The sequence below is a fragment of the Vanellus vanellus genome (assembly GCF_965231255.1).
Source record: "Vanellus vanellus genome assembly, chromosome: 10".
Lineage (NCBI taxonomy): Eukaryota > Metazoa > Chordata > Aves > Charadriiformes > Charadriidae > Vanellus > Vanellus vanellus.
In genome coordinates, this window is record NC_138915.1 from 9,056,718 (window position 1) to 9,075,292 (window position 18,575).

General features: G+C 51.3%; 1 protein-coding gene across 1 annotated transcript in view; it reads right to left on the reverse strand.

Annotated features, from left to right (window-relative positions):
• Positions 1–16,116, reverse strand: part of GPR50 (G protein-coupled receptor 50) — a gene marked incomplete at both ends in the record, with an annotated part of 42,561 nt that extends 26,445 nt beyond the window's left edge. Inside the window, one exon of the mRNA XM_082488378.1 lies at positions 15,942–16,116. Coding sequence (XP_082344504.1) covers positions 15,942–16,116 — 175 coding nt within the window. The remainder of the gene's footprint in view (positions 1–15,941) is intronic.
• Between the last annotated feature and the right edge of the window lie 2,459 nt (positions 16,117–18,575).

The window sequence follows — 18,575 nt, forward strand, 5'->3', positions numbered from 1 at the left end:
TTCACATCTGAATTTTTAAAGATGACCGCAGGAACCAACTCCAGTTGTTTTGTTCTCCACAGTTGCTACAGCCCTTTATAAGGGCCACGTGCTGTTGCCTCTCCTAATATTTCCATGTTGCCGTTTCTTAATCGGTCATCATTTTCAGGATGACAGATCTTATTTGGCTCTTTGGAGAAGGAAACATTCCTTAAAGGAGCACCACAGCCAAGTATGCGTAAAGTTGGCATGAGCAGTACCTGCTCCCTGTTACACTCCTTTTATCTACTCAGAGGAGGAGATGAAGCTGTGCGTAAGTTAAGAGGCACTGTCCGATTTTACAGCCTGCTCCGCGCAGCCCTGCAAGACAGTGGGTCGCATCTATGAGTTTATACAAAATGCTACCCTCTAGTTATCTTGCTTTGCTAATTAGACGAGCAATAAGATTGTAGAGGACTGGGCCGCTAGAGCCAACAAGGGCTCAGCTTTCCATAGCCTTTCCTGCTCCTTGTTCAGGGAAGTTTTCCGAACGGTGGGAGAAATTAGAATCTAAATCAAAAGTTAAATTAGATAAAGCTATGAGCTACGATGATGTATTGGTATCCTACAGAGGCAAGAATTTTTTGTTTCTTTAACCAGCACATTTCAAGAAAACATGTGGATATCAATTAGCACGCAAAACAATCCGCTGTTCGGCTCAAAGGCCGCGGTTGGCGGTGCCTGCCAGCGCAAGCCAGCTCTGAAGGCTCAGCTCCACTCTCTCACAACAACGGTGTAGAACGCGCATCCCCGTTCGGTCCCTTTAGCCTTTAGGGAAGCTGTTCATGCAAATCCCTGGGCTGCCAGAGTCACTGAGAAAATCATTTATTTTGTTTTAGGCAGGGGACAGGCGGCCTGAGCACACGGGACACGCGACAGGGCAGGGGGAGGACGCAACGCCAAATCACTCGCATTAGACCTTTGCAGCCACCTAACCCCCCCCCCCCCGGGCGCAGCTCTGCAAAACAGATGTCCCGGAGCGGGGCTGCAAATTGGACACACACACACACACACATACACACACATCCCCCAGCTCCTTCCTTTCCACAACTACCTAAAAAGGTTCTGCAGTTCTCAGATAAGACTCCACAAGTTTAACTCCTTAAAGACAATCACTACTTTTGCTTAATACTCGGGAAATCTTGCACGCAGGTAATGGTTGGGCTTTTTTTTCTCTTTTTCTCCAAAACAGAAAGAGGGTTGGTTTTGTGTGTTTTTTAAATACATGCCACATTCCTGACTTCAAACAACGGAAAATAAAAACCAGGTTTTTAACATAAGTGAAAGAGAACAAAAGTCATATAAGCAAATAGATATTAATTAATAAAGTAGTTATGAGGTACCACACTCTTGCATCCAATTTGGTTATAATTATAGGAGAGATTATGCATGGAGATGTTCAGAGATTAAGGAACAGGAAGAAGACTGGCAAAAGAGAGCAAACATTTTCCATGCCGTGAAACTCTGCTCATTGGCTTTACATCCCTTCCCCGTGTGAAACTGTCTTGGCCCACTTCCAAGAGAGCATCACAGGGAAGGGGGGACTGAGAGGATGGCAGCAGAGGTGACGCCAAAAGGCAGTGTGTCCTCACCACAAGGCAAACCCAAGCACCAGACTTCATGTCACCCTTTCCTTTTAAAGCGTATCTGAATCCATTCATATGGAAAAAGGGTTATTTTTCTGCACGATTATTCAGAACACAGATCCTAAGTTAGAAGGCTCCAAGCTGCTTCGCAAAAGCATTTTGGACTCATCTTGCTCTATTTCTGTCTTTTTGCAGCGTACATATAGATGTGTTTTGTTGCTCGCCTTAGCTGCGTTAATGCAGGTCATTTACTGCTCACAGGGAAGGGAAAAGGACAGAACAGCTTTTGAAACAGAGGGGCTGGGTCTCTCTTAGGTGTAATTTTGCAGCACTTTCAAATTCCATATCGAGATTGCCTTGTCCTGCTTCGAGATTTAGCTGGCTTCTTACTTCTCAAGACGCTCCCGGCACAATTGTAGGCAGACACTGTTAATCACTGAAGGAATTAATACAGCACGCTTGTGAGGCAGACAGGGAAATATAAGAGGCACGAGGAACAGACCTGATGCGTACGTTCTGAATTCATAGATTTAATATATTTAAACAATCCATAAATGTGTGAAAACTTAGGTGTTACTTGAACAACGAATTATAAAACGCTTGTTGATAGAGAATGCAGAAGAATTGCGTTCTCTGTGGTAGAGATTGAGAGTTTCTGAATATCAGTAGCTTTCCATAGCTTGGAAAAGCACTTAAAAGCAAGATAATTTTAAACGGGGGGAGAAGGAGCGAGGCATAGAAACTAATACAATGCAGGTGAAACTATAGCTCCACAAGCAGCTGATCTATAGGTCTCACGTCCTACCACCAGCAGTGCTCAAGAGGAAGAAGCGCTACCCCTGATGCATCTGTCAAAATGCAAGCTAGGCATTTCTGACAGAACTAAAGTAAACCTGACGATGGGATGGACGCAAACACATCTTAGCTTCTTCCAGGTACCACAGCTCCTTGTCTCAGACAGAGAAAGCAGCACGTAGTGGGTCTGACACGTATTTGCCCAGCAGCAGTCCCCTGGAAGGGATGCTCCTCTTACAGTCCACAGCTCGTCACCATGCTAAAGAAATCACATCTTCTGTCTTACTTTCCCAAGTGTGAAGGAGAAGAATAAAAGTTGCCAGGCCAGGTTGGTGGTAGGAATATCAATAACATTGAGGTTTACTCCCTGCTGCCCCCAAAGCCAGCACAAGAGCTTTCTAAATCTGACACCCTCCAAAACAGGAAAATGAAACCCACTTTTGACAAATACGTAAGCCAGAAAGAGCACAGGCGGAGGTATACGAAGGGGGCTGTATTCCAGCAAAAGCTACTTTCGACTCTTTTGCAACTGAATGACATTTCAGCTTCAGGCTGTCCTTTTACCAACTTTGCAGGGAATTTCCACTCCAGTTTCCCCTGTTGCTATTCCTGTGCCACTCCGAGGCCACTCCAGCAGACACCTCCCCTGCCTTAAAGTCTGGAAGGACTTTGATTGCAAAGTACCCATCTTCCCATTACAGCAGAGGTGTTCAAGTGTTTTGAGCTCCGGGACACCCAGGAGGGAGAGAGTCATTCTCTCTCCTGATTCCACCCTGTTTTCCCCCCACTCTCCTTCCCCGCAGGAAGGCACAGCGCAGCAGGAGAACAGGACGGGCGCTCAATACCCTATACACGGACATCACACACCTTGTGCGCATCACCTTTTGTTCCCGACAGCGCCGTGCCGAGCTCCGCAGTCCCCGTCGGTGCGGCAGCTGGTGCGGCAGCGCTCCAGCCCAGCGGCGCTCCAGCCTTCAGCAGGGGCCGTAGCGCTGCCGGTTTGAATCCCACCCAATTCCTTGAAAAAGGATTGGGCGCACACCGAGAACCCTGCTTTGAGGGAAGTCCAAGAGTTAAAACAGACCCATCAGAACAAACAAACAAACAAACAGGCTGCGGGGTTTCCAAAGATAGAAGTGCAATACACTGCCAGCACCCATCTGCCCTGGCATCCCCATCCCACAGTCAGCAACCAAACGCATTTAGATGCCCCGGACACAGCACCTTTCCCCTCCCTTCTTGGTTTCCCCAGTGAAAGAGCAGTCTCAGCAGAATTAGAGGTGTGTGGAAGGACATGCACAAAATAAATGCTTTGCAGGAATTGGCTTCTCTTTCTCTTCTTCTTTAAAAAAACACAAGTGCTTTTCTTGGGTTACACGGTGCAGAATAACCAGTCAGCTTTCTATTTCAAAAGGAACTTGTCTTAGATGCCCATGGCAGAAAGCTAACCCAGGCAAAGAGCCGCTCAGCAATTTCTTTTCATTGACGTGCTCTATCCTTCCACCCCAGCTGGGGAGGGAGGACTTTACCACAGCGAAGGACAGCTTGTGGCTAAGGGCTTCTTCCTTTTTCCTCACCAGCTTTGCCATAAGGACCCTTACAACACGGGGGTATCGGCCAAGTCCTACAGCCATATGGCAACTAACACGGGACCACAGTGCCCAACAACTTGGCAGCACAACCACCCTCCCCTTAACAGCAAAACTACCTTCCTCCCAGCCCTCCTCTCTGCCAACTTTTATCTTCTGTGACTACAAACCATCAAAACCTCATGAGCAAACCTCATCAATGAAATATATACGTGAGTACACATCCACTATGAAACCATCAGGTAAAAGCTGCTTGGAGGGGTCCATTAGAAAGTTTTGTTGATTGCTGGAAACTGAAACTCATTTAAAAACAGGGGAGAGGAAAATAGAAGGGTTGATTACAAACCAGGATCACATTCCAGGAAAACAAGTGTCAGAGTTTGATCATTTATCTTCATTCCACGTGGGAGGAAAAGTGGGTATCTTTCCACATTTGTTGCAAATGGGCAGAAGAATCACTTTCAAAGCTAAGAAAAACCGTGAAAGACCTGTTCATCAAAGCAATGGGAACAGTTCAGCAGCAGCGACTGGTCTTGTAAAGCTAACAATCAATCAGAAGAAGTCCAGCCTCTCTTGGAGAAATCTACCTCAAAAAAAAAGAAATAACAAACGAGAGAACTGCAGTTGAAATACCAGTAAGGAAGAACAGATGCTGCCCCAGGAAGGCTGAAACAGTCTAGTTCCTCGTAAGCCCTGTTTGTTGCTTGCCCTGCTGCTCTGTTTCCATATCTGTATAATTTATTCCAAAGCAAATTTATTATTTTAAAGATTCCACGGAGAAGGTGGAGAAGGCTGTGTGTCTGCTAAGGGACACAATGATGGCGTTCATCCACTGGTTATTTCTTGCTCCCACACTAATCTCAAAGGCTCTGTCTAGCCTGGGATTTAGCAAGACTTTTCATTAATGGCTTCCGATGGTACATCCACACCCGGAAGGCTTCTCTCATTAGCTACTTAGTCTATTGTCCTAATTAGGCAGGGCAAGCCAGTTTCACTCCCTCATAGCCCTGCATGGGAAACCCGAGTTTTCCCACCTAGGTCTTCCCTCAAGTCAGTTCGCAGCTCCTCTGTCCTGACCTGCCTTTCAGAAGGACCTAGGTAGCTGGTGGCAGACAGCATCAACTCACCTTTCAATGCTAACCTAGACCAGGCTGGGAATGTTTTGTTCCTGAAAGGAGAGCCCTCTGAAGGCCCCAGCGAGGTCTTGGGCCATTAAGAAGTGGCTGGTCAGCATCTCTCAGGAACAATATGAGTACATTGCCCAAGAAGTTTTCTGTTTTCCTACGAGGATAAAGCTGGTATATCTCTGAAGGACCAGAAGACCACTGCATACGCCTAGATGTTCAGTCCACTCCTAACCTGGGCAAGAAGTGCCCTGAAAGAAGGCACCTTGCAACAGGCTGGGTTTGCTGAACCCTTAAAACACAGGGTGCCGTGCAAGGGCAGAGCTGGCCCTTGCAGGAAGGCACCAGAGGCATCACAGCAAGAAATGCAAGCAGGTTGCCCGCGGGAGCTGCGAGCTTGCGTCTCGTCTAGAACAGCACAGAGCTGTGACTCCCGCTGCTCCTCCTGGCTCTAACTGCTGGCCATGACAGCTCTCGGCAGGCAGGACTGCCTGTTCGAAGGCAGAGATTAGCCTGACAGCCTCCCACTAAGCAAGTCCTTCCTTCGCCCATCGCACGTGCCTTTCTCTGCAACTCCTCGCACCACACTTCTGCCTTCCCTACAGGAACTCCCATGGATAAGCACGGGAGAGGCAGAGCTTGCAATCCATACTGCAATACCTGATCATTTGGGCGCCTATCAACTACACCTACTCTTAAAGGGTTTTGTCAGCAAGCTTTCAACTTAGTCCAATTAGTTTTGCCTAATCAGTTTAGATTAGTAGAAAGACACAAGACCTAAGACATAAAGGCAGAGCTTGCCGCTGACTTAACATTCCCATCTTAAGGACGGTAGAAAAGGTTTCTTTCACTTCTAGTCTTCCCTTGGAAAAGCCAAGATATAATCTCTGACTTGACATCTACCTCGGCATAAGAGGGAGCAGTATACTTTACACTAGCTTAATTTCTCCCTGAGAAGTAGAACACTGAAAAGCCCGGAGATGGTGCCAATATTTTTGGAAAGGCCAGAAAGAAAACAGGCCTGGAGATGCTGTAAGGCTGGGCTGCTTCACTTGGCTGGGGAATCAGTCGCAGGGGCTGCGGTTTGCTATTATTTGGGCTAGCAGAGAAGACGCCAGGCCAGTGTGGAGGCCTCCACCACCTTCCCAGTTGTCCACAACTGAGGCAACTGCCAAAAAGTTCTAGAGCATCTCAAAGTAAAGGATGAAGAGGGAGGATCTTGATGTGTAAAGACTGAAGAACGGTCTCTAGAGGTGCAGAGGCTGAAGAACAAATTAACCTGAGAAAGGTGTAGTTGTACAGGCTGGCTACCCATCTGCTCAGCCCTGGCTCTGCTCCCCAAGGCGCGTCTCTAGTGATATGACCCAGGGAACTTTGGTGAAAAGCTATAGGTAATAAATGGTACAACGTACAGCCGTTGTACTCAGACAGCACAGGGCCAAAGGTACCGACACAGGCTATTGTTCTCCCCTTCTATTCACAAGAGCGATGACTTGCATGAACATTGGCTTTGGAGTATGCGCTTGGCAACCCCAGCAGATAAACAGACAGCATTTCCATGGAATACCGTAAGGTTCTGAAAGAAATACATTTAAGTTATTTTCACAATATTATTAAATCCAGGAGTGAATATTTTGAACACGGTGTAATCCATTTTCCTAGGAACCAGCCAAGAACAACACTAGGTTTTGCTTGGAAACGGACAGCAGCGCAGGGGAAGTGTCACCACGCTGCCATCCCTGCCTCACCATTCCCTTGGGGACAGGGGAGGCACGCACGCCCCCCCCGACATCCCCAACCCTGCCCTCCTCCGTCAGCGTGCCCTGAAACACAGCTCCCATCAGCTCTTCCCTCGCCTGCCATGTGGGCGAGCCCTGATCCCTCCTGCCCATGCTGGTGTGACTCTGTCCATGCCGGTGTGACTCTGCTTTCCTCCCAGCCAGGGACTCTCCACTGGCCCAAGGAAGCCCCAAAGCTGAGTGCTGACGAATACATTGGGAGGGAAAACGCACAACACTGAAAAAGCCGGGCAGGAGTATTTCAGCAACCTGTGGATGGGACTCGGGGCCAAAGAAGAAGTGGGAGGACAGTAAGATCAGGATGGCTCCTTCCACCAAAACTGGCCAGCAGACAAAAGTGGGAGAATAGAAGAAGACGACCCAGTCCTCAGCACAGGTCATCTTCTCCCGCTTTCCAGCAGTTCCACCCTAAAAGCAGAGCCCAAACCCATTCCCATGCACCAGGACCCCAGTCTTTTACCCTCCCTTGCCTGCTGCCCACTCCACAAACCCTCCTATGCCATGTTCGGATGCAGGTCCCAGGGCTGCCTTAAGCTGCTATGGCCACCTAAAGCAATAGGCTCTCCTCACCCCGCAGCACGTAGGAAGGCAAGTTAGTCACCCTGCACAAGTCGTTGGAAAATCCTGGACCACCTGGAGAACATCTCCTTTTCTTAAACCCCTCTTTGTGACTCTCCTCACATGTAGGACAGAGCTAAAGCCAGAGGAGAGCCCTGTGCCCCACATCTTGTCTCGTGGGGGCAGCCCGTGCCGCGCAGGAGCCATGACATGGGCACGGGGGGAGGCTGCTCCCGCCCGCCTGGCTCTCGGGCAGCGGTTCCCTCCGGCAGTCCCTAATGCATCCAAATGGGACTCTGCTGGGCATTTCACCCACCCCATTAAGATTCAATTTGCTCTACTTTCTACTGCAATATCTGCCAAAATAAGACTCCCAGCTGAGCTCTGAAGGCCGGACACAGGGCCAGGAATACAATGAAATATGTTAGACTCCATTTAACTTATGGCTCCTAGAGCCCATGGGAACTGCAGGCCGCGTGCCTGCTCGGCACCCACGGGGCCACCAGCATCGTTCCCTCCCAGAAGACATCAGGGTCTCTTGAGCCCACCTGCCCTCACTGTCAAACATGAACGTCTGCCCCAGGCAGAGCCGCCGGTTCTCCCCACCTTTCCCCTCGGGATGGGGAGGAGGCGCAGCTCCATTTGTTTGAGCATCCTCCCACCCGCCCTTCTTCACTTTGGCCGTGGTTGGCACATCCTGCCACCACTCCTCCTGCTGTGGCCGAACTCTCGCTACTCCATCAGCATTCCCACTTATTCCCCCCCTTCTCCCTCACCTTTTGTGCATCCTCCTGACCCGGGCCTTGCTGTACCCATCTCTCCCTGGATCCTCTTACGCTGGCCCGGGATCCACAGCTGTGACACACTCATTCCTGGGCAGCTCCGGCATTCAGCTCAGTTGTGCCTGAAATTCACTCAGGACCAAGCCCAGGCCCATGATTGTTGCATCTAAGTCAAAGGACAAGCAGGGATTCAGGGCAGGTCGGACCCTGGGCTGCTGGGCCTCAGTCCCCCACAGCCATCACAGCGTTTGTCAACATGACATCTGAAGGTGATAATGGGGACTGTTCAACAAAGCAAGATCTGAGGTCTCTCAACAGAAGACATCAAGTGGATGGTCTCAGAAGACAGGGACTCACTGGCCTCACTCCAACTTTCAGGGATGAGAATACTTAAACGTGAGAAAGCTATGCTACAGATTTCCTTCTACATCTTCCATAAAGAGAAAGTCCCATCAGACTGGGGCTGTCAGGGACAGAGCTGTCCTGTGACTGTGGCCCAGCCTCCTCCTTGCCAGCCAGCCCAAAGGATGGTCCTGTCCTCCTCTGCCCCTGCTCTCTGCTGTGGGACGGACTTGGAAGGGATTAAACGTCCTGCACAGAGAAAGAAAAGCAAACAAAATGCAATGAAAATGCAAAAAGTTAAAAAAAAAAAGCAAACAAAAAAACATGTCTGAATTAATTTCCATGTTATTTATAGACCATCATGTGATAGTTGCCTTTTTAAGCCTTTTAATTTATCATTCCATGGGTCACACAGGGAACAGCTACTTTGAGCATGTATGCCCACCTTCCCTCTTCCCGAAACGCATTCCAACTTGGGCTGAGGGACTGTCTGCAAGGTAATTAATTATTTGCTATTATCTAAGCTGGTACTTGGCTCTCTGAATCTTTCAGGAACATCAAGTCCTGGGGCAGTGACGCTCTTTGGGGCTGAAAGGAAAAAAAGAACCGCCTTTGCTAGAGGCAAGGAAGGGCAAAGGGGCTGGAAGGATTCAGAGAGGGAGAAAGGGAGCTCAGCATGGGGCTGAACCTGGCTGGCTAACTCTTGTTGAGGTCCATGGGGTGGCCCTCCCGGGGAGGCAGGGTGTTATTTCGTGTTATAGAAGAAGCAGATCTTCCTAATGAGAGGATTTTTGTTTCAACTAATTTGAGGGTAACTGTATAGAGAACTGCACCGACACGTAACAAAACTTTTGTTGAACAATTTGCAGAGACAAATATTCCTCAGTTCAGAAACGACAGAGTTACTGTTTCGAGTGGAAACCTGATTCATTTCTCTCAAACCGTGTATTTATCATATAATCACTCACTTGACCACATACCATCTGGCTATCAAACCACCGGCACACCTGAAACGCATGCTGAGCACTCCCGACTTACTGAGTGACTAACAGCATTTTAACTCCAGTGCTCCCCACCCGCACATCCACAACCCACCGTGCTGTGTTCAAGTCCTGCTCCCAACAGGAGCTGTCCTGCGAACCAACAGCTGGGAGGGGGGGGAGTAGAGATTTCTGCTGAAAGTTCCACAAAGTTTCACAAAGGGGCTCCTGCGAGCCAGCACTCCTAAAAATACTCCCATCTACGTGAACTGTAAGGAGGGGGGGGGTCCTGAAAAAAAAAAACAAGGGGGGGTAAAAAAAAAAGGCAAAACCAAAAATTGGTGGCTTTGACCTCACACAGTTGAGGGGACGGAATCCCCTTGGGATCCCCTATGGAGTTGTACTAAGGACCGATCTAGAAATATTTGTAAAGCTACGGCACTCCAAAAAAACTTATGAGCTGCTCGCGGCCAAGTGAGCTGCTGCCTCCTCCGGAGCTCCAGGAGCACAGCACAGGAGCGGCACTGCACAGGACCGCGAACGCCGCTCGGAGCAGGACAGCAGCTCTGAGCCTCTTCCTTGGCACCCTGGGCACCTCGCACCTCCCCCAGCCCAGGAGGAGCCCAGCGCAGCACTGCTGGGAGGAGAGACGCAGCAGGGTCCGGGTGGGAACCCGACCTGAACCCCCACCAAAGCTGGAGCACGTGAAGGTGATGTTGCCAGAGACCTCTCCAGGTCAGCTTGGCCGTGGGGCTGTGCCCCGCAGCTGTGACATGGACCAAGCAAAGCACCATTCCTCTGTGTCTCACTATGCAAATCGCCCTGTAGGGAAGAACAGGTACAGACTGTTCTTCACTCTACACTGCTATTACACTTACAGCTCACGCTTTCATAGAATGGTTTAGGTTGAAAGGGACACTAAAGATCATCGAGTTCCAACCCCTCTGCCATAGGCAGGGACACCTCCCCCTAGACCAGGTTGCTCAAAGCTCCATCCAGCCTGGCCTGGAACACCTCCAGGGATGGGGCAGCCACAGCTTCTCTGAACAACCCGTTCAAAACTCTGAACTTCTGCTGACCATTTGCCAGCGGCTCTCCCATTTGATGTCACAGGTGCCCATCCCCGTTGAAAAGCCAGGGGGTGCCGGGTGCCACCCTTCCACACTGGAGGACCCAGGGAGCGGGGACAGGGGTGCAGCTCCGGGGTCCCCGAGAGTCCCTGCAACCTCCAAACTGTTTCATCGGCAGACAGCATGTTTCCCTCAACAGAGCCCGCCAGAAAGCCAAGACATGTGCTGCAGAGTCCCTGACATTTCGGAGGGTCAGAGGCTGGGGAAATCAGGAGCGCTGGTGGGAGTTTGCCACAGACAAATGAATCAGCAGAACAGATGAGCAGATCATGAAGCACCTACCCGCAACGTGCAGAAAGAAAAGATGTCATTTCAGGCTTGTGGCAGATGCTGGAGGGTTTGTGGTGCTAAAAAAGAAAATATAAATAAATAAAAAAAAAAATCTCAGTACACCTACATATAACAGATAGCTTTCTAGGACAAGGAAATCCTGCAATAGCTGGAAGAAAACCAATCACAGCTCTCAACTGCATTTGAGCAAAGGAAACAGAATGTGGTTCAATGCAACCCCTCTAAAAGGTCCGTTTCCCAAAACTGGAAACAATCAGGCACAAAAATAGCTGAGAGAAAACACCTAAATATAAGCAAACGGGACAGTGCTCATTGGGAGATGTTTAGTAGAGCCCTCGTTTCCCCCACCAAAAGCAATACTATATTCAAAAAAGTTTATTTTGTTTAAAATAAGATGTTTTTTAAGACAAGAGCCAAATTGGGAAATAAATAACATACATAACAAACAGAAAACGCACTATAAAATTAGTAGCTGGAAATCAACACATTTCATCAAGAAAGCTAAGAGATATCACAAAACTAATGGCAATAGGTATGTCAGGAAAAAGGCAACAATCAATCAAAACAATAGGCTTGATGCTAAAAAAAGTACGGTGAAATTATCCTGATAAAGAAGATGTAGAAAGCATAAGCATTTCTGTTTGTCTTTGCAGATAAGGTTGACACGTCTCTCTGCTATAACAAAATTCTCCGAATTGCAGCAGCGTGCTGGGACGATGCCCACCGCCGCCTGCTAACCATTTCTCACATCTGTAACCAGAAAACCTGCAGGTCAGAGCGTATAAAGGAGCTCACCAAACCCCTAACATCGACTTTTCAATAAAACAACGGACAGAAACACATCCCAGGCCAGCCAGGAAGTTCCAGAGGTCTTGGAACAATAAATAAAAAAAAATAAAAAAACACTCAAGCAAACAAAATCTTAGCGTTGTGCCAATATTTTCCGAGGGCAAACGGCCTGACCCAGGAACTGCCCGCGGTCCCCGGCAGAGGCAGGGAACGGCCAGTATTAGGGGCCAGAAACACAATTAGTGCTAGTCAACACAGTTTTCTGGTCGGAGGGCTTGTCAAACCGATCCACCGTTTCTTCTAAGAGCACACATTTGGCTGACAAAGGTAACCGTGTTGACATAATACATGCAGACTTGTGTGTGATGCTTGACTTGGGCTGGTGTGACAGTCTAAGAACAAAATCCCCAGCGCTATGCAAACATCAGTGTATAGTGCATGTCCGGAGGATTAAAAGCCGGTTGAGCCCGGCGACCTCATTAGAGCTATACCTGCGCCGCCTGCCCCCACGGAGGTTGCAGCTCCCCGGAGAGATGACGTTTCCACGAGGGAAAGGGGCCCACGAGGTGGCAGAAATCGCCCTCTGCACGCGAAGCTCCAGGCAGCGTGGGTGGGAGATACGGGTTTTCAGGGAATGCATGTTTTGGCTGCGTGCCTCAGCTTGCAGCAAGTTCAGGAGAGCCAGAGACGGGTCTTTCCAGAGCCTCTGCCCCAAGGGCAGGCTAACGCACGGAGAGATAGTGGCTGGTTTCAGTGCAGATGTACACACTCGTGAAGCTAGCGGGACCCACAAATGAAAAACCGTGAACTCAGCCATGCCACAGCCTTCGGTCGGTCATGCTTCTGCACGGACCACGTAATACACGGCTCACACATTATTGCTCACATGGGCCTTAATCTGTGCTCAGCACTCTGAGCACCTTCCAATAACTACACAGGACACACCAACACCCACCCGACACATTACTCCTTCCCGGAGGGAAAGAGTAGCAGAGTGATTTCTCCTGGAAAGTTTTAGAGGTCAGGTCTTTTGCTTTTGAACTCCACCAGTGCAGGGACAGCAGGGTGGCCAGGTTTGTGAACGCTTTCAGCTGCCAAAAACATTCTCCCCTTCTCATCTGCCTCCCATAAAGATATACAGACACCTCTCCTGCCAGAGGAGCAGAGATATCCCCCGTGCCCTTCACCCTCAACCATTTAAATGTCCCGCACTGTGGACATGTGCGCCAAAGCCTGGAGCTTTGTTTGAAGCTCTTGGACCATACGGGCAGCTCCGCGCGTCCAGGTAGCTGGATACTCTAGAAAAGCTTAACACCTGCAGTTCTCCGGTATGACTGACTGAACAACCAACTATGGATGTGAACTGTCCACCACAGAGGAAGCCCGGGGCTTTCAGTGAATCTGGATTTCCTCTGCCCACAGGCATCACTCACCTCCTTCTGGTCATTCAGCCCCGGGCAACTGCTGGTGTTCTCCAGGCAGCTGACCACACCGGTGAGGGTACCCCTTGTGAGACCCTGCTTGGCAGCCACACTCGTACTCTGCCCGTCGTAGCTACAGGCTGCGCAGCGGTGCGGAGGTGTGCCAAGTACTGCAGAGAGGTTGAGGGGAATGGACCAAAAACCCCATCCCCACAAGAGCGATCACCCGCCACAGCTACTGAAGCAGTGCCAGTTTCACATCCCGGCCTGAATCCAGCTTATCCTCGCAACACAGTGTCAGCTCCAGCTGGACGACCTTGTAGCTGGGCTCTTGCTGTCTTCCCTGCAAGCTTGCTCCAGAAACGGAGGGCTTGGCGCTTCCAGGATCTGGCAAGAGCTGACACATCCATAAGGGCTGTCCTTTTCATTTATTGTACTGGCTTAGGGTAGGTTTGAACTTGAGCAGAGAAACTCTTTGTCCAAAGGCTTTCAACCTGGCTGCTGCGCTCCAGCTGAGCCCCTCTCGTTCCTGGTGTTGCTCATGTGTCAGGAGGAGCAGGAGCTTAGCCGAGACCCCCGATTTCTCCTTCTGCATCCAGGGAGGCAGACAGCTTGCTTCCCAACATGGACAGATGCAGGGTATTGTCTGGACATCCTAAACACACACGATATTTTCAGCAAAACAAGATAATAACAGTTAGATGCTGGTTAGATGTTTTACCTGACTTCAGTCCATCTGTCTGACCACCTCGCTTTCCTGCTGCTGAACCCCTCTAGTGACTTGGCAAAGGCATTCCCAGTTTAGGCTGTTGACGGAAAGAGGAACGATGCTCAGGTCAACCAAGCAGGACGAGTCTCTCGACACCTACCACCGCTTTGAGGCACATACTGCTGAACTCCCCACTAATCACACCCGAGTTCTGCGTGCAACGAGAGCCACCTCCCCTCAAATCAGGGAGGTTACCAAAGATTTCACTTGTGTTGGTTTTACTCGTACATCCCAATAGCTTGTACGTAGGGCAGACAACAGGCGACTGACAAGGATTAAGATTCGGAAAATATCTCCATGGTCACTTCAAGGGAAAGCTGTTCTTTTTCACTTTCACAGGAACTTTAATTCAGCTCACAGCAGAGGCAGTCTTAAGACATGAAATGCACTCAAGTGATTAACAATTTGAAAGGTGATAAAAGCAGCTAAATAGTTCCAAATCTGCTTGCTGCCCAGCCAGCCAGATAACATAAACCACTAGTTATCCTGGGGAGAAGGGAAGGGTGTCTCTATTTTTCTTTCCCAGAACCACTGATCAAAAGCTCACAGCTTAAAGCAAAGCTGAAGAGAATGGAAAATACCTTTCCCAACTATGTTGAAGTTCTCATAAACCCAGCACAGCATGTTCGTGTATTGGGGCTACTATGGGCCGTGTTTCATGTACCAGTTAGAGAGCAACTCACTGGTTGGGATCACTGCATCCAGCACCTGCCCAAGCCAATAGCCTTTGTGTGCCATCATTAATAAATCAATTAAGTGTTAAAGACACTGGGAGGAAATTGTCCCATCAGTCTTCCCCATCAGCTGCTTTTACTGAACTCCGTTGAGTTACTCCACACTTACAGAAGATTGAGAGAGACAGAGGGAGATCAGCATCTCCAGAGGGCTCACAGCTTTGTCTTACACATTATAAACACTGGAGATATTTCATTAAAACCATTTTACAAGCTATAAAACTGAAGGTTATTTTATGTCTTTTGCTGTAAGAGCGGACAGTGGGGTAGTCCTTAGCAAAACATACTCTACAGTACGTTTTAAGCAGCACTACACAGACCACTTGAAACTCCTTACAGAGCAATTTATATCCAGTGTTATTTCTTCGCTAAAATTTATATCCAGCGCTATTTCTTTGCTAAAATGACAAGACTCTGAAGGCAAAAAAAAAAATAATAAAAAAATTACAGCCTCAAAAAATAGACCCATTTTAAAAATGGTTACTATCACTATCAACTTAACAATCTTCCTAGATTAATGCATTAGCGAGGTCAATACATAAGGCTCCAAAGCAGGTGGGAAAGTCTTCACTCTGCTTTCGGTTGGTCATCTACAGCACAGCAGCTAAAAAGCGAAAACACACGCGAGGCTGGGACATCAGAGCAAGTGTTCGGCGTTAATTGGCTCGTCTTAAAGATACGGGCAGTCTTCCTCTGCACCTCACTCCGGCACTTGGAGTTCTCCTCATCCGCTCCTGCTTTCCCCGCTCGTTCCCAGGGCGCTGACGGAACGTGGGCTTTACCTGAGCCGCGACGTGAGTCCGCGCTCCGCGGCTGCCTCTGGCACACAGAAGTTCCCAGAAGTTGGGAGGACAGAAGCCGCGGTACGGGACAGACAGACAGCGAGTCGGGAACCCCGGCGGTACCTCGGGCCACCGGAGAGGAGAGACGAGCGGGCGCTGCTCCGGCTCACCGGCAACTCGCCACCCCTTCACCGGCGGCAGCGCGGCTCCCGGGGCTCAGATGCCTTTTACCGCCCCGGTGCTAAGGAGAAGGGGCTGCTGTGCCGTCCCCGCCGACCCCCGCGGAGCTCCCACCGAGCGAGGAGCGCTGCCGTGCGGGGCCGGCGGAGCCCCGGGCGCCGTGCGGGGCCGCCCCGCTCCCCTCCGCCCGCCGCCACCGGCAAAGTGGGCAGCGCGGCCGCGCCGCCCTCCACCCCCCCCCCGCGCCCACCCCGCGCTCACCCCGCGCTCACCGGCGTTACGGAGCTTCTTGTTCCTCAGCACCGAGAGGATGACCAGCGCGTTGCCCAACACGTCCACCACAATGGTGAAGATGAGCACGGCCGCCAAGGCGGTGGCGGCCCGCGCCGACGGACCCCCCTCCAACCGGCAGCCCGGGCAGCTCCCGTTGCTCCCCGGCCGCTCCATGCGCGCCTCTGCCCGCCGCCGCCGGGGCCCCTCCTCCTCCCGCCCCGACGGCAGCCCCCCGGGCCGCCGCCACCGCGCCGCGGGGAGGAGCGCTCCTCGGTACCCGTCCCGGGGGGCGCGGGCCGCCCCCTCCCCCGGCGGTGCCACCGCCCTGCCCGGGGCGGGGCGGGGCGGGGGCGATGGAGGCGGGAGGGGGGACGGACGGGAACGGGAGGGGGGGGGGGGGGGGGGGGCTCTGCCCGGTGCGCGGCGCGGGGCACCCGCAGCGCTCCCCGGTGCGATGGCGCCACCGCGCGGCGGCGGCGGGGACCAGCGGGGCGGAGGGGCGGCGGCGGAGAGCCCCCGGGGGCGGGGGGAGCCGGGACGCGGCGGGGGCTCGGCCCCGGGAGGAGCGGGGCGGCGGAGCGCGCTGGCAGCCCGGGGAGCCAAGAGCGTCCCGGGCGCGTCCAACCCAGCGCGGCCGGAGGGGAGGGGGAGGCGGTTCTGCACCTCTGGTGGGACCTCACCTGGAGTACTGCGTCCAGCTCTTGGGGCCACCAACAGAAGAAGGACATGGACCTGTTGGAGCAGGTGGGAGGGCCACGACGGTGATCCGAGGGCTGGAGCACCTCTGCTGTGAGGACAGGCTGAGAGAGTTGGGGTTGTTCTGGAGAAGAGAAGGCTCCGGTGAGATTTTATAGCCCCTTCCAGCACTTAAAGGGAGCCTACAGGAAAGCTGGGGAGGGACTCCTTGTCAGGGAGTGTAGCGACAGGATGAGGGGTAACGGTTTTAAACTGAAAGTGGATAGATTTAGATTAGATATTAGGAAGAAATTCTTCACTCTGAGGGTGATAAGACACTGGCCCAGGTTGCCCAGAGAAGCTGTGGCTGCCCCATCCCTGGAGGTGTTCAAGGCCAGGCTGGATGGGGCTTGGAGCAACCTGGGCTGGTGGGAGGTGTCCCTGCCCATGGCAGGGGGGGTTGGAACGAGATGATCTTTAAAGTCTCTTTCAACCCAAACCATTCTATGATCTATCTCTCACAGCTGGTTGCAGCCAGCAGCGCCGCACTGAGGGGGAAACCGAGTCAAGGTGAAGGATTTTATTTTTTGTCCAAGGAAGAGGTCACGGGCAGCAGCTCCAGCTCGCACAGCCTCCGCCAGCACAAAGTGCTGCCCTAAAGAAGCCCCCGGGGAGGCAGCCGGCAGTGAGAACCCACAGCCCCTCCAGCCTGCGCGGCTGCCGGGTGGACTCCCACAGCTCCTGCCCCCCCGACAGGGGTACCAAGAAGGAAGAAATTACAAGGTGAAGTTCTGCATATTTTCCACATCACAAACATTTTCTTTGCCTTTGTTTCCCACTGCAAACTCTGACCTGCAGCCAGCGTGCCACCAACCCCCGGCTGCCTGTCACAGCTGGCCACCATCCTCACAGCCGGCACCCATCCTCACAAGAACTTTTTTCGACCAATTACATCAGAACAAACCCATTTGCTTTCATTTTAATGCTTTTTTACCAATTCTGGTGTGTGCAATGCAGGAGCCCCAGCAATAAATTCAACTCCAGCAGCCCATGTGCGTGCTTCCCACCCGGAGCAGAGCAGAAAGCGGCGCTCAGGAGGGATTTCCACCTCCCTCAGCCCAGCCTTGGGGCCAAGGCTTCCAGGCACCTTCTGTGCTTTACTCCACACCAGCATGAGCAAGGAGAGACCGAGCCCCTGTGGTCAGATTGCAGCTACAATACAGCAACCACATGAATTCTCAGCTTGATTTAGAAAATTAACCTGGAAAATAGGTTTTATGGGCTGTGGAGATCAGCCGCGATGCTGTGCTAGGGCCTGGGTGGGGGCAGGCGAGAGCGCAGAGAGGCACCGAGGTTGCCCACCTCCTGGGGCTTCCAGCCAAAGCCACTTCTCTGTGTGCGGGTCAAAGTGCCTGAGCAAACTTAAAGGCTGTGTCACAACCCGGCCTGGGGGTTTTACAACTGCCCGGTCGAGTGAGTCAATAACAAAGCTAAAAGCAAACGGTTTGACGGCTCATTCCCGGCCAACAGCGCGCAAGCAGCAGCGGGGCACAGCCGAAACGAGCAGCAAACAGGGTCTGCCCCAGCCTGGTGGCATGGGGTCAAAGCCAGCCCTGCATCTGTGCTCAGGCCCTGGCTGAGCCAAGCTGATTTAAGCAGCTTTTACCCTTTCCCCATGATTGGAGAACACTTAATTTTGGAAAAAAAAAAAAAAAAAGTTGTTTGTTTTTTGGGTTTTTTTGAGATGATGGTCAAAATCATGCATTTTCAAAGTGTCAAAAAGAGCATTTTGGCTTGAAGTGTGATTTCTTTAGGCTCCTTGGTTGACACTCTGCACTGAATTCTGCATTGTTTCACAAATATTTTCTCTGTGTAAACCAAATAATTTTGTTGACAGACTTTCGGCTGGTCTACGTTCAGGACCTACCTGCAGCACAGGAGCGGGTGCGGGAGCAGCT